A 26,671-nucleotide genomic window follows, 5' to 3' on the forward strand; every position below is an offset into this window, starting at 1 on the left:
ACCCAGATGAGAGGATACCCCTGCTAGGCCTGAGGAGCAGCTCGGCCGCAGTCGTTGCGGTCATGAAACCGATGGTATTCGAGGCCTCAGCATCACTCAGCGTGCTGGCGGTGGCCATTCGGTATAATACTTGAAGGTTATTCGCAACAAGGGCCATGATGCACTGCTCGCAGCGGGTACGATTCTTGGGACGGTATTTTGATTGTATTTCTCATGGGAGGCCTACCAGTTGCCAAACGGTCAAGCAAATCCTCAAATCCTAAGAAAGGCCATTCACCATGCAAGCAGCTGATAATTAAAGTTCCAAACAATCCATAATTAAACTGCCTGTTACATAAACATACAATCTTGGCATGAAACCTGCCTGATCCTCTTGGGGATCCGATGCATTCTGCAACACGGAATGCTCCACTGCCGCGAAGATCTCACCCCTTCGTCTGAACAAATCATCATTTGGCGCCCATTCGCACTAAGGGAACTTGTCCTCGGCAGTGCTGTGGTCTAGATCATCGGCGGTTAGAGAACCGTTTCGGACCCCTGTCCACTCCCCCGTTCTCCAGAAACCCCAACCCCAAGTCTTCAAACCCACGAGTTTGTTCCAATAACGCAGTAGTAATAGTCCCACAACTTAAGCTCGCAGTTACACGTACTTGCACGTAACAGCATGGGTGATATATCTTGAATCCCACGGCAAGATCAATAAAGACCCTTGGTGGTCGTATCCACAATGTGTTGATTTCTGGATTCGGGTCTGAATTTCTGCCCCCCAGGTCGTCTCAGTCTTGGCATCCCTCGTAGATTTCTTGCCCGATTAGGGGGTGACTTGATGAGATAGATCGTAAGCGCAATGCTAGTCTGATACTCGGAAGTCGATGATCGCGTCAAGGCATACCCATGGCGGCCGGCAAGCGAGATCAGTACTCGTCAATCACGGGCATTGCCATCCCATTGTTTTGTTTGAGCCCAAAATCATCCGGCATGATGTTCCAAGGGATCCGTCATCCCATGCATGGGATGTCGTCAGGAACCATCCCGCACAAATCTATACAAAAGCTGTTCCGTCCCATCCCATTCCTGGAGCTCTGTTATTCATATTCTAATCAAGTTCCTGTCGCTCACGGTCATCTTAGTCTTGCACGCCTTCCTTTCGCCTGTTCATATACCGTACAACATACAAACTTGCTCGTCGCCGGCCGACTTTGACCTTTCTTTCACACGAGAGCACGTATACCAGTCCACAGACAACCCAACAACACCACCAAAATGAAGTTCTTCGCTGTCGTTACTCTTGCTCTTTCCGCCGTTGCCTCGGCTGAGCTCAGTAAGTGGCCACAACCTGAAGCGGGCTGAGAACAAATGCTGACACTGCCTGTTTAGCCAAGGTCGTGAGACGCCAGGTCTCCACCCAAGACGCCGCTATGACGGACGCCAGCGGTAACATCGTTCCTTTCAGCTCATCTGGTGTCAACATGGCTTCTACCAAAGCAGGCTTGTAAGCCGTCGACACAGTCTTCATAATTTCCCGCAGCACGCGTCGTGCAGTACACTTTCAATATTTCGATGGTTCTGCAACCACATATAAGACGGCCATGGACTAGTCCCCCTTATGATGAACAGGGTGGCCCAAGGGCTGACATGGAAAGGGGGCGGGTTGAGGCATATATTTATATAAATTGGCAATTAACCATGGGTCATTTGTACCCATTGATGAAATATACAAATGAGTGGTCAAACTCATGTCACATGTATACATTTGACACTATACCTCTGAACTAATATCAATGTTTACCGCAACATCTCGTTGTGCAGGTTTTTCTCTGTGTTTCTTCTTTTTTCTTTTTGAGCTCTTCAACTAGTCAGGAGATGTCTAGACTTGCAGTGATCTATGGCACCACTTACAAAGGCTACACATGTCCCATTTATTAGTTGATCGCTGCTCAGCATTGACAGCTTTATACTCACAGCTCCGCAGATAGACGCTCTGTTAGGCTCCATAGTGTCTTTTGCAATACGAACCACGCAAAAATAGGTACACTTCAGGTCTGCTGGTTCGTAGAGCTCGTCACATTATTCTTCCATAGATCATAAAATCACGGTCAAGTTTGTGAAACTATAAAGTGAAGAACTTTTTGATTAGTCTATATTTGACGTGGCATTATCTTGAGCTTGTGCATGAGCTCTTAGCGAGCACAGAAATTATTCTGGCACACGGAATTGCACCTTCATTGCGTCCTATGCAAACGGCCATGTAATCAATTCGGAATACGCGTCGCGAAATAAAAACAGGCACCAGATCGGCGCGCCTGTTTGATCAGCCACTCGCCGCCACTCATTTGGGCTGCACGTCGTTCGTGAAGCTGACGCTCTGGCTCGCCTTGCCCTTGCTCGCCTGGTCCGTCTTGACGTTGGCGGCCAGCTTGGTCTGGATGTCCGCGAGCTGCGCCGCCTTGTCCGTCGCGCCCTGTGCGATCTGCACCGTGACCAACATCTCAAAGGTCCGTAGTTTCAGGACCTTGTTCTTGATCTTGCCGATCTGCAGAGCCGTTGCTGCGGAACCCGACGCCGCGGCCACAGCGGTGTTGAACGTCGCCTCCGCGTTCTCCGAGGTCTGGCGCGCGGCGATTAGGATCGCCAGGTCGTTGGCTGATACCGAGGCCGGATTGGAGATGTCGACCTAGGGTTGGATCGTTTAGTGGGATGTCTCAGATCTTAGACTTAGTATGGGAAAACTTACCGGGAATGCTTTGTTGACTTCGGCGAGGGCATTTCCAGCCGTGCCGTCGCTGATCTGAAAGTTATTGTATGTCTGGAACGTCAGAACGTCTGCGCGTTTCTGCGGCTGGGTGGTAGGGGCGGCCAGTGAGGTGGCTACGAGAGCGAGCATGGTGGCGATCTTGGAGAAATGCATTGTGGCTTGGTGGTCTCGAAACTCGTTTCAGCTTGTGAGAATTGGGCGGATATAAAGAGCGACTTCGGCTAGCGAATTAGAGAATGCGACTAGCCCAGCTAGAACTTAAAGAATGTAAGTGGTGGTTGAGAAATAGGATTAAGTTGTAATGAGATGGCAGGAATAAAAAGTTTAGATGATTCGGCGATCACGACGATCTTTTATGTGCGAAGTTTGGTGTTGTCCGGTGGTTCTCACGATATGCATAGCTCTGGTGTTGCGGGCCAGGGGGCGCTGTCACCATATGAGACGCCCCTTCAAACGGCCTTTTGGCCCTTCCCTGGTCCTATGTCACTGGCGTTCAATACCAAATACGGAGGTCGATAAAGACAAGGTCGTAGTGTACCAAGCTTTCTTGACATTTCGGGAGGTTCTGTTTGCTTCATTCAAGGCCAAATGCAACAGAATACAAGGTTCTTGAAGGCGAGCTCCAGTCAATTGGCGCCGTTATCCGGTTCAACGCTAGATGTCAGGATCTTAGCGCACCTATTCAGTACACTTGGCGTTAGACTTTCCTAACCTTAGGCGAATAAGCAATCTAACGAGCTGCTTAAATAACAGAAGACAACAAGTATAACTTGGAGAAAGATGCGGTGCCTTCTTTGGTAGAGCATGCACTTTCTTCGGCTAGAATTAATATAGATGGTTGACCTTCTACACTCTTTTAACAGCCTTGCTACCATACTATCCTAGAGCTACTCACAGCCAAAGTGTATACACTACACACCCTTAAAGCATCCTTTCTCTACTCAGCACGAAGTCTTGCTGCACTTTTTGTTATGTGGCAGTAGATCATACAGCTTGTACTATTTATCTAGGCTTGTTTGGTTTACTTCATCATAGTCTCTGTGCCTTCGCCGATAAACCCTGATGGTCGGTATCCGGTTGAGCTTCTTTCACGATCTTGAATGTGAGTATAAGACTATTGACCGGGCTTCCTTTTCAAAGCCGCGAACGTTTTCAGTCTAGAGACTTCGCTTGGTGGCGTACACTCAAATACAAACGGCGTTTTCAAAAAGATGACTCCTCCAGCAACAGTGTACTCTTGGCCACTATGGCGGCTATTGCGGCATCGCTTGCGGAACACGATAGAAGGATACCATTCTACCTTTCGGACAAGTCCTCGCGGCCGTATTCCTGGTGGAAAATATCTCCACTTTGGCTCTAGAAAAGGCAGAACGGTGAAAAAAGAATCACGACTGCAGGCCTATCATCTCAAAATTTGTGTCCTGCCTAACCCCACCGAGCTTCGACTGTAGGCCAGTCCTAGTCAAGGACAAAATATATATCGAATAAGCTTAAATTCGTCCCCACCAGAACTGCTGGTATCAAATATCTCGTACACATCTTACCATAAATTGGAGCCCATGCCACCACGACTAGTCGTCACCGAATCTCACAATTACTTGTTACTCAAAATGACAAACAAATTGACTGCGACTTGGTACGATTTGGCGCGTTTCTCCGTCGACACCTGCAACGGAGAAACGCGCCAAGTTGTCATGTCGACATACGTGCCACAGTGGGATGCTATGGGCTGGACTGATACAAGACATTAATTTAAACCCCCAACGTTGGCGCAGTTACTGGGTATAGAACACGAGCATTCCGGACGCAATACCACCCGACCAAGCTGTGTTAACAAAACAACAAGTAAATAGCGCGAGTGAGATACCTTGCAACAAGCTGTAGTTCCCTAAACACACGATGGGCCTTCTCCTGTTTTAGTCAGAGCCGCCTCACAAGTTTGCTGCCAATTCAACGCTAATTTAGATATATAGTAGAATTTTAGCCTAACGGCATGTCGGGGATCATCGAACTTGCCCTATTTGGACATTATCATTGTTCCCTGTACAATTATAAAGCACTCAGAGCGCAGAACGCCCTCGATTTTGACTCCGCATGACCTAATCTAACTATTTATATGAGGTAAGAAGGGTGGGAAACGTTTAAGCGGGGATCGAATGTTGGGTTCGAGGAACCTGAGCGAGGTTAGGAGCTTGTAGACTGAGAGTTGGTGCTGAGCAACGGCACTCAGACGCAAGAGGCAGTCTGCGGCACATACAATATACTGCCAAATGGCACCATCTTCAATTTTGGGTGCAGCGTAAATTACACACAGCGGTTTGGTGATTATGGGCATGTCATCGGTTACACAAATGCTCTCCACTGTTTGGGTCCAGCATTACGTCACTGGCCTGTCCAGACGGAACGTAGGGAGCAGGCTTTCATCAATCGTCAGAAACACTATAATACACACAACATAACTACGTTCAAAAAAAAAAACCTCTGTTCATAAATCAAGCACTCAATTTATCTATATTTCTACCCACACTTTGATTAACCACACGATACACCTTTTAGAATGTCGGGTTTCAACAACGGTCCCGTGAGCCAGAGCGGCCAGGCACAGTTCGTCATTCTGTGGTATCTACGCTTTTACACCTTCAAAGGCACTGACATCTGAACAGAAACATCATTGATGAGCAGAAGTCCAACTTCGGCTCCACAGTACAAGCTGAAATTGGTGCCAACGCCGGGGCTTCTGGCGAGGCTATCAAGGATAAGATCGACGATGCAGTACCCAAAGGGCCTAAGAAGGCCGATGCGTCCAGCGGCGGTAGGGTGCAGGTTGCCGAGACGGGCGACTTGCACGATCTGGCAGCCAGGAGGCAATCCTAAGATCGCATGTGTTTGATCAGAGGATCTAGTTGCAAGATGAAAAGCAGGCACGTATGGAGCGCAATCGCAATCGCCTGGCACGAACCAGGCGGCAATTTGAACATTATCTTCAAGGCATCAATTAACCAATTTGAACTATTCGTTCTTCTCGATATGCCATCTCAATCCGTGGATACCTTTCAGCTTGCGAACCGAAAGTCCAACTTCTTGGTACCTGAATCCTTCGTTGTTTGCAAGTAGTTGTTCTTTTCGTCTGCAGTCCAACGCATTCCAAATGCGATCCCGCGACTTATTGTGCCAAGTATAATAATTCTTGACAAAGATGGCCATGGCCACATTCCATGCAACTATCGCGAGCAGCACCTTATTGCCCCGCCGGTAATAGGGAGCATCGTCGGAGCGATAAATCTGGAAAATAACAAATCTAAGTGACAGCAATCTCTCATCTAGCTCTATCAGGCGGGCAATTTACATTGGAAGATATGAAACAGCTGGCCTGTCAGATCATGTTGTACAATGCACTGCCCACAGTCTTCGTTCAAACTGACCTAGCGTTTCGCGATGTAAGACTCACTACAAGCCGTTTGTCAGCCTCGAACATTGTCCCCGATGTGGAAGTTCGTGAAACTTACCCATGATAGAATCAATGTAGGGAAATCCGATCAACATGATGGTAATCGCATACCAGCTCCAAGGACTCCCAATCAACGGTAGAAGCTCCAACGCCAACAGAAGAGGCAGACACAATAGACTGTAGAAGAGAACGACGGCCATTCGATTATTGAAACTTTTCGGATATCCAGGACCAAGTAAGAAGTTGTATGAGGAAGAGAACGTATGCCTGTATTGTGAGAAGGTTCCTCTGGAATGTATTGAATCCGAGCGTCTTCAGGTTTAGTGTGAGGTATGCCGAGACCGGATTTGTAGAAATCAGTAGTGTGAAGCTGATAGCCGACATTAGCCAGAGATCGTAATCAGTCAAGGATGCCCAAAGCAGTCTTAGATTCAGGACTTGTCGGTTGTGCATTTCCCCTGTGATATTCGAAGTTAGTCTCTTTCCAAGTCCGTTATACCAGACGACAGACTGTAAGAACCTTGGACGGATCATCCCGGAGCACCCAGTTCACCATGATTATTTCTTCTCGTTCGTCGAACCAGCCATCTCTGCCTCTATGCCAATTTGCAGTTTGCGTGGGACTCGGTGGGAGGTAAAACCATGAGGCGACACCGACCAATACCGTGAGGGCACCTTCGATAGCAAAGAGCCACCTCCAACCTTCCCATCCTTGGACGTTCCGCATATGCAGGACCCCATACTCCAGGTAGGCAGCAACGATATAGGTAAAGTGCGACGAGCAGTAGAAGTAACTCATGCGCATAGGTAGCTCCTTGCTCCTATAGAAGTATGGCAGGCAGAGGATGGCGTCGGATATAAAGCCGCCTTCGATGAGACCGAGCAGCGCTCGAGTGGTGTAGAAGCTCTTCTCGCCAAATATGAAAGCCTGGCAGATACTGACAACACTCCAGATGACCACATGGATGGGTTTCCAGACGTCGGGGCCAAATTTCTTCGAGACCATCTGCGATGGAAGCTCGGCTGATAGGAACCAAAGGTAGAAGATCATCAAGCCATAGTTGTATTGGTTCGTACTCAGACCGAGATCCTTCAACACGTTGACGCTCAGCGCTTGAGAGATATTGCCGCGATCCAGCTGTGGGGCAAAGAACATCAGGCACACCCAGGAGCAGATTCTATAGTCGAGCTGGGGGAACAAGTAAGTCTAAAAGTCTCCATGTCATCTGTAACATTCCTGTTGGACGTTACATACCTTCCTTACAAGCCTTTTCCGCGAATTTCAATGCTTCAAAGATGTAAGTCGATCCGAAATCATGTCTCAAATCCGCAGGAGTTTTGTAGTTAAAAGTGATTTTGGGGTTCCCAAAGGCGACTACAACTACCCAGTCTCGAGTGAAGTCAGCAATTGCAGAATATATGTCCTCCATAAGTCTAAGTCCTATTTAGATCCCTTGATTGACTCAAATGCTATGCAGGTGGTTGGACAAGCGTCGAAAATATTTATTAGTTCCAGGGCGTAGCAGAAGAATAACGAAGTGACGAGACCCTGTGATTTACCGACAGGAAACCCGAGAGCTCTGCTATCAATGGGTTCATACGTATTGCATGGTGAGGGATTAAAAGAATTTCCACCCAGGGACACTCGAGCACATGTTGGTTTATCGCCACCAGACCCTCTACTTATCAAATTTGGAGTTCCCCATGATTTGAAAGAGTGTTTCCGAAAATAATATCTATGTTCTTTCTGACCGATGCGGGAAACACAACCACTATACCAGTACGAGAAGACTGTAACTATAGATATATAGACGATGCGTTTATGCCGCGAGTCTGCTTCATAAATCCACACGAACCAATTGTACCACTCCTTAGCGTTTACTAGATAGCAATGGTCCCGAACAGGAGATACAAACTGTAGTTCTGACACTACTACATCAAGACACAATATGTCGTGCATATACCGTGTTTGTGACCAACCAGTTATTCGGAGCAGCGCTTCAGTGCGCATACAATTCCAAATCTAAGTCCAGGTGCAAGCCTTGATGATCATTTAATCGAACACACTGTGTCACTGCAGATAATTGTACCACCGTGCCGTAGCGCATATTTCTTCTCCAATATTGTCTCTTGCCCGAGTATTTCTACTTATTGCTATTGCCGCATAGAGGTCCCAGGATCGCTCAACTCAAGCCTAAATAAACAACCACAGGGGCTATCCCTACTACGCGAGTACACTCCTGGATAATGACTTCCGCAAACTTGCTTGGCCATGAGCTCATATTTCCAGCCCTATAGCAGACTACAAACGTGTAACTAGCTTCCAATTAACGTAGTTTGGTATGTTGGCGTTCTGTCTTAGACATATAAATAGAAGATTAGGTAAGAGGATCAGTCCTAAGTTTCGAGTGGATTCGTACCCGGTTTACAAATAAGGCGGCAGGGTAATATCTATCCCGTTCAGGTCAATACAGCAGCTTTACCGTGGTTCCAGGAACTAGTTCATCATATCTAACCTTTTTAAGACTAATATAGAGGATATTTAAGATCTTGCGCTTGATAGCTTCCTGTCAAAACTTGAATGCGGCCGTGTTGTGTAAAGCCCTACCAACAACTCTGTTCTCCTTGAACAAAATTGATATCGTCCTGCCCTGTAACTTACCACATAATCCTCGCCCGAAATTCCGCTGCCAAATAATGATTTACACTGCCTTATGAAGATGGAGAGTGATATGACGGATGAAATTGTATTATCTAACAGAAAAACCCCTCCTCAACTATGGACCTATGGTTCGTTTGGATTTATTTAGAGAGGCTACTTTAGCGCTAAATTACCCGATCATGCTATACTGTACGAATGACCTTTCTGTTCACCATAGTCGATGTCATTGCGGTGGTTGAGCAAATACCTATTTTTCGGCTGGCCCACAACTCTTCCCTTTTGTTTGTTTCTCTAGGAACCGTGCATAAACGACTAATTCTCCAACATCCCTGTGCTGTTGTTATATTTATAAATTCGCACGGGTCAACAACATGGTTATGATGAATTTTGTTGGGATTAAAGACAGGCCAATTAAGGTCGAACCCTGGCGTTACAAGTGGGAACTACTACTTTTGCATTGTTATGACTTTAGTTCATCTGATGAGATATCCACTCCATTGTATACTTGTTTCCAGAATTCATAGACTAATTTATGTATTATAATCTAGCTCATTTATATCACCCGTTGATACGTGCCATATTGCATTAAAATGAGCTTTACAATCGCCTCCGGGGAGTGTTAAAGCTCATAGTCAAAGCTTCGCAAGTACACCAATCTTAGCGGGCCACACAACCTTGAAGGACAAAGTCTGAGACAGTAAGAGAAGTGAATAGGTAATCAGGTTACTACGAAAGGAATTGATATGCGGCTGCTGGGGTGCTTTGGGTTGGATTTGCACTGCCCGTGTACAACATCAACTTATTACGGATCTAGAGTCCAGATGGGCACCCACTGAGAAATAAGTCTCCTAGGTTTATGTGATAGTGGACTTCAGCGACTACAAAAAAAGTCTTCGCTGGGCACCGAGCGCTCGGTGACCCAAAATTAGAAACAGAGCCGCACTTGCATTCTGCTTACCCCGCAAAGCCTTGAGCCAAATCTCTGGTCGTAGCGTCACAGTGACAATGGGGCTCAACTGAACATGGTTTGCTTTCCATCGCAGCATTGCTTCTCATGAGACCATAATGTGGCTGAATTGCTCGAGGAACGAATCTGTTGTACGAGATGGCACTTCTACCCGTCCCGGCCCTTGGCTACTGGACCTCTATCCACCACATGCTGGTAAGGGTAGCTTCAAAGTCCCTCCCCAGCTGGGTACTCTTGGCGTGAGACCCTTGAAAATTTAGGAAATCCTTTCAAATTCCACGATATCCACTTCAATTTCGCATGCTGATGGTTCCAAAGTATTTTCGTTGTCCAGGTAAACACCGCTTATCCTTTGTAGTACGCTGAATCGGATAAGACTTTTCAACGACCAAGCTTGGATTTTCCGAGAGGCAACTGAAGTTGTTCCATGGTTTCCTGACTCCCAACTCTTTCTTGCGGCAGTCCAGGTCTGCATGCAGCGACTGAACTGCTGTACGTTGACCTAGATTAGGTATTTTTTATTGACAAAAGCAGATTTGGAGTCCTGATAGGTCATGATGATTGAATCTTCTAGGTTAGTCGCGTACGCCAACGAATAGGCACTGAGCCTAAAAAAAGGCGGTAAACAACCAGCACCGCCCCCGGCCAGCTCAGCAAGAGCCAGCCCTATGTATTTGAGGGGGTATTCCGTACTACTGGTAGTGCCAAGACACCCTCACCTTTAGACGCGACCACGATGAATTGCATCCCGCTTCATGAAGCAAAAGCTCACAAGGTTCTGATGCATGTCCATTGATCGGAGGGCATGTTGACCGTTTGTCAAAGACCAGCACTCTACCATGACAGTGCCTCTGTAAGATCTCCGTCCGTCGAAAGTGATGACTCAAATCACTAGGTTAGCTGAGCTCTCAAGCCCCTTCGCCTTAATGCAGACATTATAGCTTAGCCGCAAACTTCTTTAGAAAGCAAGGAAAGCACGCGTTTTAAGCTTTGCCGCTTGGATGCTTAAGCAATTTGCGGCCGACTATTGATGGCTCTACCTAGTTGGAAACGCAGAGTAAGCACAGCGCATTGGCATCCCCTTCAGCTGTTGGTGCTTTTGACAGCACGCGGCTTTCACGATTCTTCGTTTGTCTTAATTTCTCGTCAATATCTGCTTTCCATTCTCTGCAAATGGCATTTGTATATGTACCTTGGTAGTCGGAATCCTCGAAGGATCATATTCCTTCCTGGACTAACACAACTTGGACCGGCTGGCACTCTGTGCTACAAATTTCTGGCTTATCACTTAGCCGCAATCGTTTCGAATGAACGCCATTCCGTAACCAGTTAACCCCTGTTCGTCAAGGAAGTCCATTGAAAGGGGCTCCTCTTGTGGATATAGTTGGCCCAATTAGGTATTCTGTCTTGTTCAAGGCTGAGCACCAGCTCCGCAATCTGCTGCCATGGCGGAAGATGAGCGCCTTACCTGGGCTCTACCTGGCGCTGTGGGCTGAGTTTGAAAGCCTGGGCTGGAAGCGAGCTGTCTTTCGATGGCTTATTTTGCTAGTGCTGATCCCCGCCGTTGAAAGGGTTTCCGCGACTCGGAGCCGATGAATTAATTTATATACAAGCCCATCGCCGCTATGCGGGAGCTTGACCAAGCCTCTAATATATGATCATTCAACAATCTCTCACAGCGCAAAGCTACTCACCACTTGATCGACCTACAATATGAATATCTCGTGATAGTCACGTCAGACAGGAAAATATTTAACAATCCAGGAAGCCAAGGACTGTCGTGATCAGTTTGTTGTGGTTTGTGGTCCCCCCCGAGGACAGTGGAGCAAACGCAATCATGATCGGATCACACCGAGATCAATCGCAATTCGACCGTGCAAGATGGCGAAAGAGAGTGCTTTTGCCGTGTTGGATTATCCAGATACCTATTCTCTTGGCGCTTATGGGCGTCTTTTCATATAGACTGTCGAATACGGTCAAGACATTCAAAGAAGAGAAGGCAAAAGGTGGACTTCCGATGGTCGAGTTTGTGTAAGTCAACGACTCGGGCCTGGGTTTCACATGACAGGCCGCTCACGGAGATATAGGTGGGAAATCGTCAATATCACGTTCTCGGCGGTTTCGTTCATCATCGATCTCGTGCAAATCGCCAAGTTCATAGCTGAAGCACTTACCCCGTTCGGCATGCTCTTTGGCAATACCGTCAGCTTGACCTTATCCATGGCCATATTAGCGCTCGACGTGGTCGTATATGTACAACATACGGAGAAGCAGTATTCTCTGATTGCCTTGTCTTTGGACTGCGCACTGCTGTAAGTCTCAATGTTTCTTACCATGCTTGGAGATGCGGCGCAGCACGGAGACAGACAAACCATGTGCAGGGCATCATTACACAGGTGCAATCACTGTCAACTAACATGCAAACAGTTTCTTTACCATCGTGCCTATAATATACGGTATCCACGTCTACCGACGAATAGCCAAGGACGACGAATACGCCCATCCGCACAACGTTAAGCACTACGGCTTCACCCAGCCCCAAGACGGGCCATACGACCCCTCACGTATGAGCCTGAGCCACGATCCCGAGTCCCATCTATACGACCCCGCGAACCCGCCCGAGGGGAAGCCGCGGCGGCCGTCTCTCACCTTCAGACGCTCGCTCTCCGGGACCTCGATCGACCACAGAACCCCCTCCGCGTCGCCGCACCCGCGCCCGGAGATGGAACGGAGGCCGAGCTATGACCACAAGCGCGACCCGTCCTTCGACGAATACGTGGCCACGATACCCAAAGAGGCACTGCAGGCCCCGAGGTCGAGGGGGAACTCGCTGACCCACCCCGCGAGCTGGGAGCTCAACATGGGCGATTCGCTGGACACGCCGGTCGGCGGTACGCAGCTGGGACACAGCCTGGTCGCCGTGCCCGAGGCCCGGGAAGAGGACGACGTCGGTGTCCCTAGGCGCAAGAGCCGTCCGGTGAGCGAAGACAGGCAGGGGCTTCTCAGCAGCAGCAACCCCAGGACCTCCGCCCAGAGCTTCGCGAGTTATGCCTCCCGGAGTAGCAGGGTGGAGCCCGTCCAGGGGTTGCAGGATGTTGAGCTGGATACGAGGAAGAGAAGGCGAGATTCATGATACCCTTAGCGAGCCGGAAGATTGTTCATTCAGGAATTTCTTTTGATGTTCATATCGAGCGTTTGTCTATTTCGTTGGCTTTAAAGAAAAGAATAGGATTGGGACTTCTTTTTCATGACAAATCGTCGTGTGACGAATAGCTCAAGGTCGCACACAGCATGTTGTGCAACTTGGCAAGGATCCCTGATGAGACTAGTGACCGTCCTTGAGAGACGCCCACTTCAGTGGCGGTATAGTCACTTATCGCCCAGGAGGATCATGTCGCGACTGGCCCTTTTTTCTAGGGGGGGGGGGGGGGGCGCCGGAGGAAAGCTTTGTTGGAATGATCATCAAGTGCGGATGTTCACCCCGCCTAACTGGAATGTCGCATTCCACCTGCCACCAAATGTGCATCACCGCAAAAGAAGTCAGAGTTGAGCGCAATATAAAACAAGTGTGGTTTATCGAAGCCACGCGGAATCAGCTAGCTCGGGAACAAGTTGTGTGTCACAGACGACCTACCCATAACGAGTCAGGATACTTTCCAAGCGTTGAAATGGAAATAAATGATCATGACGGCCGCAACTGTTTGCTAAATGGCTTACTTCTGCAATAGGGAATAGCCTCGAGATTCGTTATACTTATGTAAGCTTTATGATAGAAAGTCAGTGGCCCGATATGGATGACCTAAGGAGGGGAAATGCTTTATTGGCCAAATTATTCTCGTCTGTTTTCTTGAGTGGCTCCAGATGCACATCAAGCTTCCTTCAGCCCGTCTTACCCGCACACAATACATATTCTTTCATTGTGTGTATAGATAATTTTAGTCTCCATAGTTTGAGATAGGAGTCGCCCGTGACTTGTTTCATGAAGACCATACACCAGGCAACCAAATACAGCTTCAGCAGATTTTAGCTACAAGACTAAACCACAATCCTCCAGGTCATTGTATATTTAAACCGACGTCGTCGGGCTTTCCTTCGGCCCATATGAGATATTCTTTCTAGTGGTTTCTCTCTACGCAGAACCATCATTTTCCCGACGAACATAGGTAGCTATTTCTACCCAATCCTCGCTGCCCGCAGTCTTTAGCACCGAAACTGACATCCACAGGGAGATATTCAGAAAGGTCCTTGAAGATATCAGGAACGAGTTGAACTGCACTCTCAAGTCTACTCTGGGATCTGTTATTCTGGAGTAAATGACCAAGGACGACCTCTTAAAAGGAGTTAGTTTCGAGAGCCGGATGGTCGTCCTCATTTTGGGCTTGGTTATCTGGGTCCAAACGATACTGGTCGTAATCATCAATATCAATTGTCACAATCAGCGTGAAAAGTCTTGCATGATCCAATTCTTTTCTTTTTCTTTTAAAAAGCCCCATCAATCTCTGTGGCTGGCAACGATAATCGGGGTTGCGAGCCGTAGTGGCGAGTTTCTTTGTGTATCTTTGCCCATGACAAAATGTCATGTTTTTCCATATCGGACACGGTTGGTATGTAATCGTCGAACCGTATTCTCGGAGCGTTCTCGTTTAGCCTACAATAAAGTCAGCTGCGTTACGAATGCTTGGTAGACGACAATGAGAGATTTTGTGAACAAGCATTTAACTTTCCAGCTGCAGATACAAAATCAGAGAGTGTTAGATAAGATTTGATTGGGCTGGAGAGAGATGATTCGGGGCACATAACGTAAGCATATTCTTCCATATTGCTTGCATTACATTTCCGCACTGATGTGATACTTCAGAAACGTAGAAACGGGGTGATAACGGGGGTTGACATTGGGGGAAAACTCGCAGCAATCTCGGTAAGATGTGAGGACATCCTTGTTATCCAGCAGTGTCCGTCGTTTCGTTTTTTCTTATTATCTTGTAACGCCGTGCTATAAATCGCTCGTAGAGGTTCCAAAATGTCTGGATTAGTTGGCATGCCAGAGGATGCCTCGTTAAAAGATAAAAATGATTAAAATAGTCGTACTAGGGCCTTATGTTGAATCTATATACATATGCGTGTACAACGAAGCTATGTCCAGACGGACTTGCCTTAACAATCGCTCCGTAGTGCGAAACTTACATAACGACTTATGGCTGGCCAGTGTGCGACTGTCCCACGATGCAGATCAGAGCGCGCTTCTGCAAAGTATATGTGACATGCACTTGTGAATTGCAGGCCGTTAGCAAAGGTTGAGATTGTGCGACTGCCGATTCACCATACGCAACACCTCTTCCAGAGAGGAGCCAGTGACGATAATATTTGCTTTAGCTTCGACGCCGAGACTCGGCGTCCCCTCTACGTGTACAGAGTTATCATTCAGGCGGCGTTAGATATCGCTTACAAGATCAACGATCTTGGCCAAAAGTATCTGACAGCAAGGTACAAAAGCGTGCATCTCGAACTGCAACGCATGATGTGCCTTGTCCGCGGTGGAATCACGAATTGATGAATGGCGAGGAGGGCGGCTTCGTTGGCACGCAGCTGAGCCCGCTGACTGAGAACAAGCAAATCAGGACCGATCTAGCGATCAAGGATGGAGGCTGAAACCCTCTTAATCAGAAAGCCAGCGATATGAAATGCGAAATTTTTGACAATGGTTATATACAGGGTCCATGATTTTGACAAAAGCTTCGTACGTGAAGTTGCGAAAATAAGACAGGAAATTCGGCCATGGAGATGTATGTGGAAGTAAAGCACTCCTATGGTGAAGGGTGGAATGCTACAAACTGCAATGACCCTGGCCAACGTATGCATCGCGGTTGCTTCCAGCCAATTTCCACGGGTGATTCTGCCTCACCAATAAGTACGATAATTTGATCAAGCTCGTTCGAAAGAATAAACCAACGATGATAAATATCAACGAAATATTTGCAAACAATCTGGGTATCTGGTATTTGGGTATCGCAAAACTCCTAGTATTCCTTCTATACAAGCCTCTCCAACCCACAAAAGTATTTCCTCGCGCCATCTAACATGTGCTTTTCATCCTTGCCGACAGTTTTGAGAATGCTCTCATGGGACTGCACGAATTTCGGCCATGTGTTGGTCAGCACGAGGTACTTGATCTCCTTCTCTGCCTCGTTGAAGACATCCGTGTTGAATGCAGAGGGAATGGGCATGTCGAGCTGGCCGTCGGTATTGAGGTTGGTCATTTGTGTCACGGCTGCAAGATTTGCCTTTCCGAGGGTATCCTGTAGGGTGTCGGTACCGGCAAAACCAGCATGCAGGTCGGCCGTCGACGAGTCGGATGGCACATCGCCAAAGGGTGTCGCCGAAGTTTGAGATCCTCTTCTGCTGTTGAGCTGTTGAGAGGCTGTGGCGAACATCTGATGCATGACCTTTCCGACGCGCGATGAGATGTTTATGGGGAAGTCTGAGTATTCGAGGCTGATGAAATGGGAGTAGATACGGACAGCGCGAATAAATTGATCGTAGCGCTCGTTAGGCCCGACCTTCAACATGGCGCAGGACTGCTTCCAGTCGGTTACGTGAGAGAGGAAACTGATGTTCTCTCCCGAGAAATCCTTCAAAGCAGCGAACTCCAGCAGTGGTTGGGGGTTGCTGCGCAGAACATTCTCCAGAGCTGCCATGGTGTAGGAAGAATTGCTCGATGTGCTGCTGGCCGACTCCTTGGACTTTGCACTCTTGCCGGCGAGTGAGGAGGCAGCCAGAGTTGAGCTAGCCATACCAGCACTTTTTTGCGACATGATATCGGGGTTGTCGGTAACACCTCGTTGACGTTCCCAAGCGGTGATGGCATCCAGTGTCTCTTGCTTGAGGTTGTGGGTCTTGATGACCTGCCAGCACGGAAACCCAATTGTGAAGATTTCGATAAAGAAGATTGATACAGAGAACCTGCCATATTTGTAAGTATCAAGTTGAAGATATTCAATAGTAGATAGACTTACCACTGAGGCGGGATGAAGACGGCATTAAGTGGTGCAAATGAGGGAACATATAAGCCGACTAGCCAGAGTGGTGTAGCAGGCAGTCTGTTCGGATTAGTACTATGATCTACTGTAACAATTTTGAATGGACTGCTTACCCAGCAATACAGCAACCGATGGTAGCGATGCGCCAGCCGTTTGTATCCTCGATGTTGCGGGTCTTCCATAGCATGTATGGAGCGTAGAACCATGCCCAGAAGAATTGCCAAGTAATAGATAGCCACCTATGAAAGTCAGCGTTTTTGTCATTAGGGGTTGCGGTTCTCGACATACCATTCCCAGCCTTGGAAGCATACAGCGGCACGCTGCTGCTCTGTACCAGGCACCTTGACATTGAACAGGCCGTAGCCCGGGTGAAAGATTTCGCTGCCAAAGTAAATGAGGAACGTGAGAGCCAACTATTCCATGTTAGTCGTTTGGCTTTGTCAAGGTCTCTTTCAACCACACTTACCTCAATCAACATTCCGATACCAATGAAAACCAGAATTTTTGTAACCTTATCCAGTCTCTTGAGCTTCTCAATATTTTTCTTCCACAAGGGCAATGAAGGATCGATAGTTCGGGATTTCTCAGACATGCCATGCTCTTCGAGGTTGTTGAACTGGGCAAATTTCTTTTGCTGACTGGCGATATGGAGAAACTGGCTGTTGGCGGCTTGAAGTAGGGCCATTCCGAAAGGAAGGTAAATGCTCATGATCCAGAACTGAGCATCACATGGGACTACCTGACCGACCGTGAGGCCCAACATGCAAACGGCGCCATAGATATGAAGATTGATAACGGCCGTGAACACCAGCGGAAGCTTTCGGATCTGCAGGAAGGGAAGCCGCCTGTGATGGTGGAGAAAAACCAATCCACACACCAAAAGGACCGTCCATACTATATCGATGACAATATAAACCCAGCCCAGGGTCGTGAAGACGATGTTGGCCATGGCGAACTGTGGTGATGCAATATGGGCTGCCGTAAGAAGTTGTGTGAAGGATTGACTTGAATCTCCCGGAGGAGGAGGGTTGGATTAGAGTTCCTACCTCGAGGGTGTGCCGTCTTTATTGCTCGTTGCCATGCATGCGTAAGAAGGGAGGGACCAAGGTGTACAACAAGCGTATTAGTGGATTATGCACATCGGTTTTCGCAAGCTAATGGCAATCTAACCGAATAGCTTGATAAACAGCTGGATGTGTGGGGATGTCCTGCCGGGGTATGGACAGATGGGTGCTATGTGCGCCTTGACCCCTGGCTTGAATCGTTGAACAAGGTTGAGAAAACGAAGCAGTGGACATTGTGGTTGCTTATTTCCAGCTGAATACAACAGTACATCCTACCCAGAGCATCGTTCCCAGCATAATGGTCCGGGAGTTCAGCAGCTTTTAGCATTAGTTGAAGTTAGATATCCGCATAATTTCGCTTGGCTGCTGTGAGCCTCTCATTCTCGGTCGCTTAGAGTACTATAAGTTAGCATCCAGCCGTGCTAGGCCTATTGGGCTTTGCTAGCCAAGAAAAATTATGACATGCCTGTGATAACATGGGTAGTCTATAGTGTGCATCTATTATTGTGGGGGGCGATCGATGATCTTTTGTCGTTCAGATCAACTGTAGATCAAAATATTGACGAGAGCGAGGGCCCTTGCACCTGATCTCCTCTAGCCCTTGTCACGCATCATTGCGTCTAGACTAATTACGAGGCTGGGATGTGGTTTGGAGATATAAGACGCACAACGTGGTTGAGGATCTTCTGCTGTTTCACTCAACGGTGCCTTTCCCGCAACTTTGTGTCGTTAACTGTTTGTTGCTTCTGGTGAACCTTGGTTGTGCGCGGTGTGCCTTTTTCGTTATAGTGCAGCATGAAAAGTACTTCTGCGGTCCACCTCGCGATTGCCGCATGTGGAGAGAGCCGGCGCTGGGACTAGGCCAGACGGCTGCAGTTTAGTTTATTTTTCTGGATGTCGCTACTAAACGACTTGACCTGATCGCGTTCATGACGTTCGGCAACAACAAAGCCGGTTAATGAGCAGAGGATTGCAATGAGGGTTAGCTTGAACAAGGCCCCCTGACACGCGCGTGCGGAAGACAAGCAGGCATTGATTCAGCTCCATTTTGTGGATAGTAGTCGTTTGAGCAGCTCGCCGACAAGTTCACCATTGAGAAACTTGTCAACGGTCGGCGACCCAACCGAGATGTCATTGCTGATTCCCTAGTAAAACCCAACAGCGATCTGTAGTTCGTTTGAATCAGGGAGTACTTTGGAGATCACCGGAGGCATTGCTCTGGAGAAAAAGTCACTGCCGTTAGATCTGCTCCAGATCGATCACGATAAGATTGCTGCTATCCAACTATTGAGTTCTTAAGTTTTAATATAGCAAGACTATTGGCAGTGCTTCGCACCGTATTCATCTAATCAGTCAGAAGAACTCTACTGCCTCAAAAACCAAACCGTTTTCGCTGTGTCAGAGTCTGCAGGGAAAAAAAAGCATTCTCGACACGTCTTCACTTCCATCTCGTCTTACCAGCAGTTGTCTTGCCAGTAAAGCCTCATCTCGAGAAGCAACACTTCTCAGCCGCCCTTGCATATGCCAGATGCACTGGCCATATACTCCGGGCTCCTGTTGGTCAGTTTATCTGGGTGTCTCATAGTTTTCAGTGATTGCATGCGTCTTGCCGATCATCTCTCCAATCGGAAGAGAGTGTTGCGGAGAACACCGTTTGCGTGAAACGACTCATGAGCAACTCCACGTGTGATTTCTATATTCCGCGTCCGACAAATCCGTATTTTCTTTTCTTTATGTGTCGTGCAGCTCTGCCGTTAGTACTGACGCATACTTGTGCCGTTCGCAAACCTTGACGCCACAGTTCCACATGCCATGTGAAAATTTTTGGAGCCTTTAGTGCACCGAAGCAGCTCATATTGGACTTCAGTGAACCAAAACGGCTGTCCGCCGATGCGATGGCAGGATGCTGGTCTGATCACATTACCTATCGCACAAAGGACAAGATCTGCTCACAGCACACGATAGTGGCCCTCCGAAGGCTGATGATTGGCACAGTCTTGAACTTGCCCCTGCAGTTGCAGGTGTCACATTGGTGTTTATTAGCATGTTACTGCAGTTTGGTTCCTGAAATCGGTGGCTTGCAATCAAGCGTCTAAGCGGCCGTAGTGCAACGGCCAAAGCACTGCTTTTCAGACCTGACTTGGTGGGACTTGTGATGGCGATTCCACTACCACCAAGCACAGATCTGAAGGTTATGACATTGTTCATTGCCACGCGTGTGCGTCGCTCGTGCGGCTCGGCACTTAAGAACGCATCCTCTGTCAATTCTAGAACTAGTCAGTCATGTCGTAACGGTCGAATGGATGGTCCAGCAACTGACTCACAATGGACGTTGCATCATTCTTGCGGTTAAGTCCTAAACCGTATCAGCCATCGGGGTCATGCTGTTGTAGACACTGCACTGCTTTCACCATGCGTTATGGCGTGAAGATAACCTTGTGCTCCTTAACCATGAAGACACTTTACTATTGGGTGGCTATGGCGTCTGAGCAAACGACTACCTACCCACACAACAACATGTGATCATCAAGTCCAAACACCACCCTCAATTGGCGCGTTTGGAGGGTTGATCGATGTGGTGGTTTCATTGAGCACTTCCTTTCTACCATTCATTCAAAAAAAGAAATTTTGAAATTGGCTGTCACCACTTGTGTATTTCAGCAGAGACAAGATTTACCCAATCAATCAGCAGCCTCCTCTGTGCCAGTCAAAGGGTATTGCTGCTTGAAATTGCAAGAGAAACGAAAACTTGAGGTCGATATTGCAAGGCGACTACATAACGTCCACTGATATGTTATATCACGCGAGAACAAGAATTGCGTGCGAGGTATGTATTGTGTCTATTTACTCCAGGGTCCTCCAACAGGTAAACCTATTATGAGATTGCCCTTCCTGTAACAGCTACCAACCATCTTCGAAACCAAAATCCATCGCGATCAAAGCAGGTCATCAAAATGATGGTCCTATTGTACTTGTTGTGTTTGCCGGGGTTTGGGGTAAGAACCAAGTATTGACTGAGGGCTGAGTACAACAGTGAACTAGATAGCTGAAACCAAAATACGAGTCAGGGTGAGAAACAAGTACTTGCTGAAGGCTGAGTACAGCCATGAACCAGTTAGCTGAAACCAATAGATGAGAAAGAGAATAGGTCTAAGAGCAGCAGTTTAGATGTACCACATAGTGGTGTTCAAGTGTTGAACTGATGATCTATTAGCGCTTTGGTGATCCATGGAGATGAGAAGAGGAGCCTCAGTAGGCGGCTTGGCTCCAGATGCAGTCGAGGAAGCCTTGCCTAGCGGGAACCCAGCCTTACCAGAAGGCATCTCACGGTTGCTGGCAGCGACATCTTCGTGAGAGGCAGCTCGCTGAGAAGCCAAGTGAGCGTAGTACACGGCTGGGTGAAGGGACACTGGGGTGGTGGAGCGCATGTACTGGTAGCACTGTTGATAGATCATGTCCTGCAATTTGTCAGGTTTGACCTGAGCCTCGTCCAGGATGACGCTGTAGTGAACAGGTCGAGCAGTACCCTGAATGGCGACATGAGATGCAAGGTAGAAATCAAAATGGAAAGGGTGAGTTGCATCACGCTCAACCAAGGTACCGGGAAGAGGGTTTTCATTCTTGTCGCCACTGGTCATATCACCAGGCTTGGGGAAGAAACGGATATGGTGCCGCTTCGTGGCAATAATGACAGTGAAGCGAGGAACGTCAAAGCTGGCGTCGCGGAATATACGCTTCAACTCCTTGACCTCATGGTCGATGACGTGGGCAAACTCGCCCTCAGACACGCCATCACGGAAATAGTAGACGTGCTTGGGAGGGCAGCCATTCATGCGAACCCAATATCGCATGAGTCGTTCAAAGAGAAAGTGCATGGTAATACCAGTGACAATCTCAGTGCGATAACCATTGGTTTGGACGTTCCCGCAGTACTTTGTGGCGGTCTTGTCAATAGACATGGTCAATGCAGCCTTGGAAGGCGCACCAGAACCAGGAGAGCCGTGACTGACATCCATGCCCAAGATCATGGTGGGGCCATTGAAGAACTGTGGCTGGGCTCCAACTGGAAGAGCCCGGCATGTAGCACCACCCAGCTTCGCGTTGACCTTCATGGCGACGTTGCTGCAGTACTGGTTGTTGTTCTTCTTGACATGGTCAGCTAACATGTTCTGGCTGACAAGACAGATGCGGCAGTCCATGTTCTTCTTAATACGCTCATAAACAAGCGAATTTCGGGTGCTGGTAATAAAGAATATTATCTGAGGCGTCGCCTTGCCGAACTTGCCAATCTCCTCGTGGGCCCGGGTACACATGTCAGGGTAGGAGACATTGTAAGGGTAGCACTCAACAAAGGGATCATTCTTGATAACACCACCGTGACCTCGATAGATGCGAACAAAGCTCTGAGCAAATGCTTTGAGTGCATCTTTCTCAACAGCGTGACCATCATTCGTGCCACAGCCGATGAAACCCCAAGACACAAGAGGTTTAGGGTTGGGCTCAATGAACCTTTTGCCACGCAAGTCCCAACGACCTGCCACTCCGGGGTTGATTTTGGCGCCACCACCAAAGTGAACCTCAGGGTTCTTGAGAAGTCGGGCCTTGGTGATGCACATAGTGTTCTCAACTCGGACACCATACTCACGGAAGTAAGGGTCATGGTCCCACCTCAGCTGTTCAACACCATGCTTGATTTCGACCTTACGCTGCTTGGGTCGATTGACAGCTATCTTGATCATCGTTGATGTTTGATCAGGGTCCAGCTTGTAGGCATATCGCTGGAAGTCAATCAATTTGCATACCTCCATGGGGAAGACGCCATTTTTCTCGGTCTCAATGAGAGGCAAGTCAGGGTATCCCAAACGACCATACTTCTGGATCCAGTGATCATAGATCCTGATGGGACCCTCTTCTTTACCAGTCTCTCGATCCTTGCGCATGAATGTGACAGCGAAAGAGTCAGCACCCTGGGCGCCATACTTCTGTTCGAAGATGATGCGTTTAACGGTGTATATCCTGGGGTTCTCCATCTTGCCACGGTGGGTAACATGGAACTTGAGACGAAGGAGGCGTCGGAGAAGCTTGAAGTGATCTGATTGATTGAAAACCGTGTTGCCTCTACGATCTAATTCCTTCTTCGGTCGGAGAAAATCCGCGAGCTTGCCGAAGGCCAAAGGAACATCGTTCTTACGGGTGGCGGGAGAAGCGCAGAGGTATTGAGCGATGTTGGCAATGGATTGACCACCCGACCAGAATGCTGTGTTGGCAACATCTACATTGAGACTGAGACCTATGGAAGGGCTGTTCGTGTCATTCTAGGGGTATCAATCAGTAATGTTTCTAAAGTATTCAATCTTCAGTAACCTACCTCGCATAATCGGAAAGCTGAGTAGATTCCTTTACGGACGCCGATCATTTCATCAATGCGTTGTTCGATTCCATCTTTGGAATAAAAGTTGCGCTTGATAATCACCATGCGCTCGCTAGGCCACTGACGCATGAGGTGGTCCAAGAAGTCTTTCAAAACTTGTTAGTAGTTGCGGAAAAGTCGATGAGTCAGGGTTGGCTTACTCATGCACTGCAGGATGTGTGTATCCCAATCGACGGTCTGCTTTAGGTAGGCTTTGAGCATCTGCATGCGGATAACGGTGGTGGCTCGAATCGTGACATAAAAGACACCATTTCTACCGACTTGGGTTTTGCCAGACTCCTTGTCAAGGTCAACGGAGATTCGAGCCTCGCCTTTGGGAATTGACTTGTTGCACCTGTGGAAATGTAAGCTAGCTTGTACGGCTTATAAATTTGAACGGCTTGCTACTTACCAGGCGAGCTTGTGGCCATCGTAAAGCCACATGCCTCCGGTGCTCGACGCCCAGTTTTGCATCGCCTTCGAGTGCCAGACCTTCATGACCAGAGCTCGTGAATCACTGGGGTTGGGGGTGACGTTGATCTAAGATCTCATTAGTCACAGGTTACCACATATGCATAGGCTGATGAACCCACATCGTATTGCTGAATGTCGCCAACAGGCAGGTTGGTGACGTTGAACAAGTTCAGCTGGACCTGGATCGGCTTGCCGGTGGTATTGTAACCAGGACGCTTGGCAAACATGGATCCGCTCCCAGGCTACATCAAGTGTTAGATTGACATGTCGTGGCAGATTTGTTGTTAAGATACTTACAGTGCGGAAAGCCTCGGCAGGGAGATCGACACGCTTACCGATTAATTCAGCCTCACTCAGCTGAGGGCGCGAAGACTTTGGGTCCATGGGATCAAAGGCAGGATCAACACCAGTGCCCTTGTGGAAGGGACCAGTGCCAGATGTAGGGGGCGAGCCAGGCTGACTGCCTCCAGCGTTGCTGCCTGAGCGAGAGCGAGCAGGGCTGCTTGGAGCTGCACCACGTTGAGAGCCACCAGCCTGGGATCCGGAGATGCTACCACGCTGGGAACTTTGGTGAGAAGATCCAGCCGGACTCTTACGATCAGAAGCACCGTCAAAGTTCATGCCAGCAACACGCTGGACAGCTGGGTGGCGGGAAGCCGAGTGCTGCTGGTTGGGAGCAGACATCGTGATTGTGGATCTGAGGGTCAATCACAGGCTCGTCAATACTTGAGATCAAGTCGTGAAGAGATGAAGCAAAAGGTATGGAAAATGGGGACTCTGTGATGTAATCAAGATGAGAAGATGTGTGGGCAGGAACAAAGTTGCTGTGAACATTGGATGAGGGAAGGCTAGAGTGGTTGATTACAAAATACAACAAGAGTAATTATATCATTTCTGATTTCTCTTGTCTTATGGCAGGATTTCAAACAAATGTACAATAGGTAATTAAGGGAGAGAACGTGATCGGTGAAAGGATATAAGTACTTACTAAATATCTGAAGTTGCGGTTGCCGATGGTAACGAATGATGTGACACTTCTGTGGAAGTTTCATCAGCAGACTGATCCCACAATATTCGATTAAGTGGTGTCAGATTTTCAACCGCGTAAGTAAATCAAGGTATGGGCTGTTCTTTGAGTATATGTGAAGTAGCAATGCATGTAAAAGAAACGAAGAAGAGGAGAAAAAGAGGTATAGGATGACGGGGAGTTGAGGAAGCCTCAGCTCAGATGCAGAAACAAATTAATATTAATGCAGTAGAACAAGCAATGGAACCATGACAGATGTTCCAGTTCAAGATCTTGGTGAGGTAAAGGAATGTGGTGGGTAAAGGCCGCCAGAAGAACTTACAACTCAAGACTGAAGAGCGTCAGATCTGTATCATGGCATTAGTGATGAGTCTAGATGGACTTAAGATGAAACAAGATTGTGAACCAGATGGCTGAAGCCTCGTTGAGCACAATTGTTGGGGTTATGAAGAAAATTAATATGGAAGAGAGGATAGGGGATGTCAGGATATGGTGATATTGAGCAGTGTTGATATCAATATTCATTGTGGTAGCCGTGGAGGGTAACAAGCATAACAGTGGAATGACAAGGAGCATGAACCAAAGATAACAGCAGCTTGCTGGAAGCACAGAAGACTCACCGATTCGTATGTTTAAGTGTGAGTTGGCGAGAGGCAATTTTGCCTGGGAATGATCAGCTACCAAGTGACGAAACCTGTTGTAACAGCAGATTGGTTAATGATGTTGTGACGATGGTGAGGGAAAAGACATACCTGAAGCAGATTAGTGTTAACGATGTTTCCAGTTTGCCCTGCGAGCTGAGTTCTCAAGTGAATAAGAAGTGTGTTGTTGTCGAAAATGAGCAGGGTCAGAACGGATGGAGGAGTGGAGGGATTATAATGGGGCAATGATTTGCGCAAACCAGGTAAGGCGACTGGGTATTTGACCCAGTGTTGCTGTAGTTGAGCGGCAAATCACTTGTCATTTGTCATTCAACAACAGCGTTCGGTTGTGCAATCAAAAGCGACAGCGTGTTTAATAACAAGATGACCGTGGTGACAGCTATGCTTAGGTTGTTTGAAAATCAGAAGGCTCTGTACTGATGATACTCACTTTGTTTGTGGAAGGGCTGGGTTAAGAGTTGAGGTGTTGTGCAGAGGTAGTGCATGAAGAAGGCAGAAAATAATGTAGTGAAGTGCGCTTTGATTAGGTGAAACTGGGTGTCTTAGATAACATTGACGTGAACGTTATTGTTGAAGAAATCTGAAAGAGCTTAAAATAATAGAACATACCCTGTATTCCTATCTACAAATGTTATTGCAAGAAAGGACAGTGGTGTTTGATGGTGACAGGAAATACGATTGTTGTTTGGGGATCATGGGGATCATGGATATGGGTGCTCCCAGAAACTTCACGTACCTGAATGCTCAGTCAGTGTTTATTCGGGTTACTCTTTGTTGTTATAATGGAATAAGGGTGGGTATGGCCACGGTCAAGACAGTGGAGAAGGGAGATTATGATAGCTCAGTCTGCCTAGGTGTTGAGTGAAAGATTTAAGCTGTTTCTAGATCAAACAGCTAGACTGGCCCAGGACAAATCCTTAAAACCACTCTATTATCAAATGGCTTACCTTAGGTGATATATGAAAAACAGAGTATTGGGACTTGAGTGGGTAATGTTGGTTTTTGGTTCATGACTAGGATAGAGTTGAGATGTGACGGTAAATGTTGATGTGGAAGTAAGGATGCTATTTTGGGGAAAAGACAAGGGATACTTTCAAGCTTTTGGGGGCATCGGTGGAGAGATTACCTACCCGTGATATGTTTTAGTTATTGAAAGGATGTGCGT

General features: G+C 47.7%; 9 protein-coding genes across 9 annotated transcripts; 3 read left to right on the forward strand and 6 right to left on the reverse strand.

Annotated features, from left to right (window-relative positions):
- Window positions 1-1,263: 1,263 nt before the first annotated feature.
- BKA67DRAFT_658159 (uncharacterized protein) lies at window positions 1,264-1,496 on the forward strand (the record flags this gene model as incomplete). Its single annotated transcript, XM_046107236.1, has 2 exons — window positions 1,264-1,321; window positions 1,378-1,496. 2 exons carry the CDS (start codon window positions 1,264-1,266, stop codon window positions 1,494-1,496), a joined length of 177 nt encoding a protein of 58 aa, XP_045958088.1.
- Window positions 1,497-2,138: 642 nt separating this feature from the next.
- Window positions 2,139-3,386, reverse strand: BKA67DRAFT_690935 (uncharacterized protein). The gene is made up of 2 exons (XM_046109155.1): window positions 2,735-3,386; window positions 2,139-2,674 (listed from the first exon to the last, which is right to left on the reverse strand). Exons 1-2 carry the CDS (start codon window positions 2,906-2,908, stop codon window positions 2,330-2,332), a joined length of 519 nt encoding a protein of 172 aa, XP_045958089.1. The 5' UTR covers window positions 2,909-3,386; the 3' UTR covers window positions 2,139-2,329.
- A 1,926-nt stretch (window positions 3,387-5,312) lies between these two features.
- Window positions 5,313-5,629, forward strand: BKA67DRAFT_658161 (uncharacterized protein; the record flags this gene model as incomplete). The annotated part of the gene is made up of 2 exons (XM_046107237.1): window positions 5,313-5,359; window positions 5,419-5,629. The coding sequence occupies 2 exons, from the start codon at window positions 5,313-5,315 to the stop codon at window positions 5,627-5,629; spliced, it is 258 nt and encodes an 85-aa protein (XP_045958090.1).
- Window positions 5,630-5,697: 68 nt separating this feature from the next.
- Window positions 5,698-6,081, reverse strand: BKA67DRAFT_261450 (uncharacterized protein). Its single transcript, XM_046095819.1, has one exon. It carries the CDS (start codon window positions 5,957-5,959, stop codon window positions 5,765-5,767), a length of 195 nt encoding a protein of 64 aa, XP_045958091.1. The 5' UTR covers window positions 5,960-6,081; the 3' UTR covers window positions 5,698-5,764.
- BKA67DRAFT_563252 (uncharacterized protein) lies at window positions 6,052-6,470 on the reverse strand. The gene has a single exon (XM_046102657.1). The coding sequence runs from the start codon at window positions 6,401-6,403 to the stop codon at window positions 6,203-6,205; it is 201 nt and encodes a 66-aa protein (XP_045958092.1). The 5' UTR covers window positions 6,404-6,470; the 3' UTR covers window positions 6,052-6,202.
- Window positions 6,471-6,696: 226 nt separating this feature from the next.
- Window positions 6,697-7,359, reverse strand: BKA67DRAFT_658162 (major facilitator superfamily domain-containing protein; the record flags this gene model as incomplete). The annotated part of the gene is made up of 1 exon (XM_046107238.1): window positions 6,697-7,359. The coding sequence occupies one exon, from the start codon at window positions 7,357-7,359 to the stop codon at window positions 6,697-6,699; it is 663 nt and encodes a 220-aa protein (XP_045958093.1).
- Window positions 7,360-11,417: 4,058 nt separating this feature from the next.
- Window positions 11,418-13,239, forward strand: BKA67DRAFT_261489 (uncharacterized protein). Its single transcript, XM_046095820.1, has 3 exons — window positions 11,418-11,863; window positions 11,920-12,144; window positions 12,260-13,239. Exons 1-3 carry the CDS (start codon window positions 11,670-11,672, stop codon window positions 12,963-12,965), a joined length of 1,125 nt encoding a protein of 374 aa, XP_045958094.1. The 5' UTR covers window positions 11,418-11,669; the 3' UTR covers window positions 12,966-13,239.
- Window positions 13,240-15,776: 2,537 nt separating this feature from the next.
- On the reverse strand, window positions 15,777-17,960 carry BKA67DRAFT_261514 (uncharacterized protein). Its single transcript, XM_046095821.1, has 5 exons — window positions 17,336-17,960; window positions 17,158-17,282; window positions 16,983-17,108; window positions 16,846-16,929; window positions 15,777-16,792 (listed from the first exon to the last, which is right to left on the reverse strand). Exons 1-5 carry the CDS (start codon window positions 17,816-17,818, stop codon window positions 15,862-15,864), a joined length of 1,749 nt encoding a protein of 582 aa, XP_045958095.1. The 5' UTR covers window positions 17,819-17,960; the 3' UTR covers window positions 15,777-15,861.
- Window positions 17,961-21,097: 3,137 nt separating this feature from the next.
- BKA67DRAFT_516605 (Piwi domain-containing protein) lies at window positions 21,098-24,438 on the reverse strand (the record flags this gene model as incomplete). Its single annotated transcript, XM_046097829.1, has 6 exons — window positions 21,098-23,248; window positions 23,302-23,450; window positions 23,505-23,698; window positions 23,756-23,883; window positions 23,937-24,059; window positions 24,115-24,438. 6 exons carry the CDS (start codon window positions 24,436-24,438, stop codon window positions 21,098-21,100), a joined length of 3,069 nt encoding a protein of 1,022 aa, XP_045958096.1.
- Between the last annotated feature and the right edge of the window lie 2,233 nt (window positions 24,439-26,671).

Source organism: Truncatella angustata, assembly GCF_020726525.1.
Source record: "Truncatella angustata strain MPI-SDFR-AT-0073 chromosome Unknown BKA67scaffold_4, whole genome shotgun sequence".
NCBI classification, from domain to species: Eukaryota; Fungi; Ascomycota; class Sordariomycetes; order Amphisphaeriales; family Sporocadaceae; genus Truncatella; species Truncatella angustata.

What these genes read in the sequence shown, in the direction of transcription:
- BKA67DRAFT_261514 (XM_046095821.1), bottom strand. Translation starts at nt 17,818, where the DNA reads ATGGCCAACATCGTCTTCACGACCCTGGGCTGGGTTTATATTGTCATC. An exon ending in ATCGGTTGCTGTATTGCTGG is followed by an intron (nt 16,930 to 16,982) that starts GTAAGCAGTCCA and finishes TAATCCGAACAG; the next exon opens with ACTGCCTGCTACACCACTCT. An exon ending in GTCTTCATCCCGCCTCAGTG is followed by an intron (nt 16,793 to 16,845) that starts GTAAGTCTATCT and finishes CAAATATGGCAG; the next exon opens with GTTCTCTGTATCAATCTTCT.
- BKA67DRAFT_690935 (XM_046109155.1), bottom strand. Translation starts at nt 2,908, where the DNA reads ATGCATTTCTCCAAGATCGCCACCATGCTCGCTCTCGTAGCCACCTCA. An exon ending in AAGTCAACAAAGCATTCCCG is followed by an intron (nt 2,675 to 2,734) that starts GTAAGTTTTCCC and finishes ATCCAACCCTAG; the next exon opens with GTCGACATCTCCAATCCGGC.
- BKA67DRAFT_261489 (XM_046095820.1), top strand. Translation starts at nt 11,670, where the DNA reads ATGATCGGATCACACCGAGATCAATCGCAATTCGACCGTGCAAGATGG. An exon ending in CTTCCGATGGTCGAGTTTGT is followed by an intron (nt 11,864 to 11,919) that starts GTAAGTCAACGA and finishes ACGGAGATATAG; the next exon opens with GTGGGAAATCGTCAATATCA. An exon ending in TCTTTGGACTGCGCACTGCT is followed by an intron (nt 12,145 to 12,259) that starts GTAAGTCTCAAT and finishes ACATGCAAACAG; the next exon opens with TTTCTTTACCATCGTGCCTA.
- BKA67DRAFT_563252 (XM_046102657.1), bottom strand. Translation starts at nt 6,403, where the DNA reads ATGGCCGTCGTTCTCTTCTACAGTCTATTGTGTCTGCCTCTTCTGTTG.
- BKA67DRAFT_261450 (XM_046095819.1), bottom strand. Translation starts at nt 5,959, where the DNA reads ATGGCCATCTTTGTCAAGAATTATTATACTTGGCACAATAAGTCGCGG.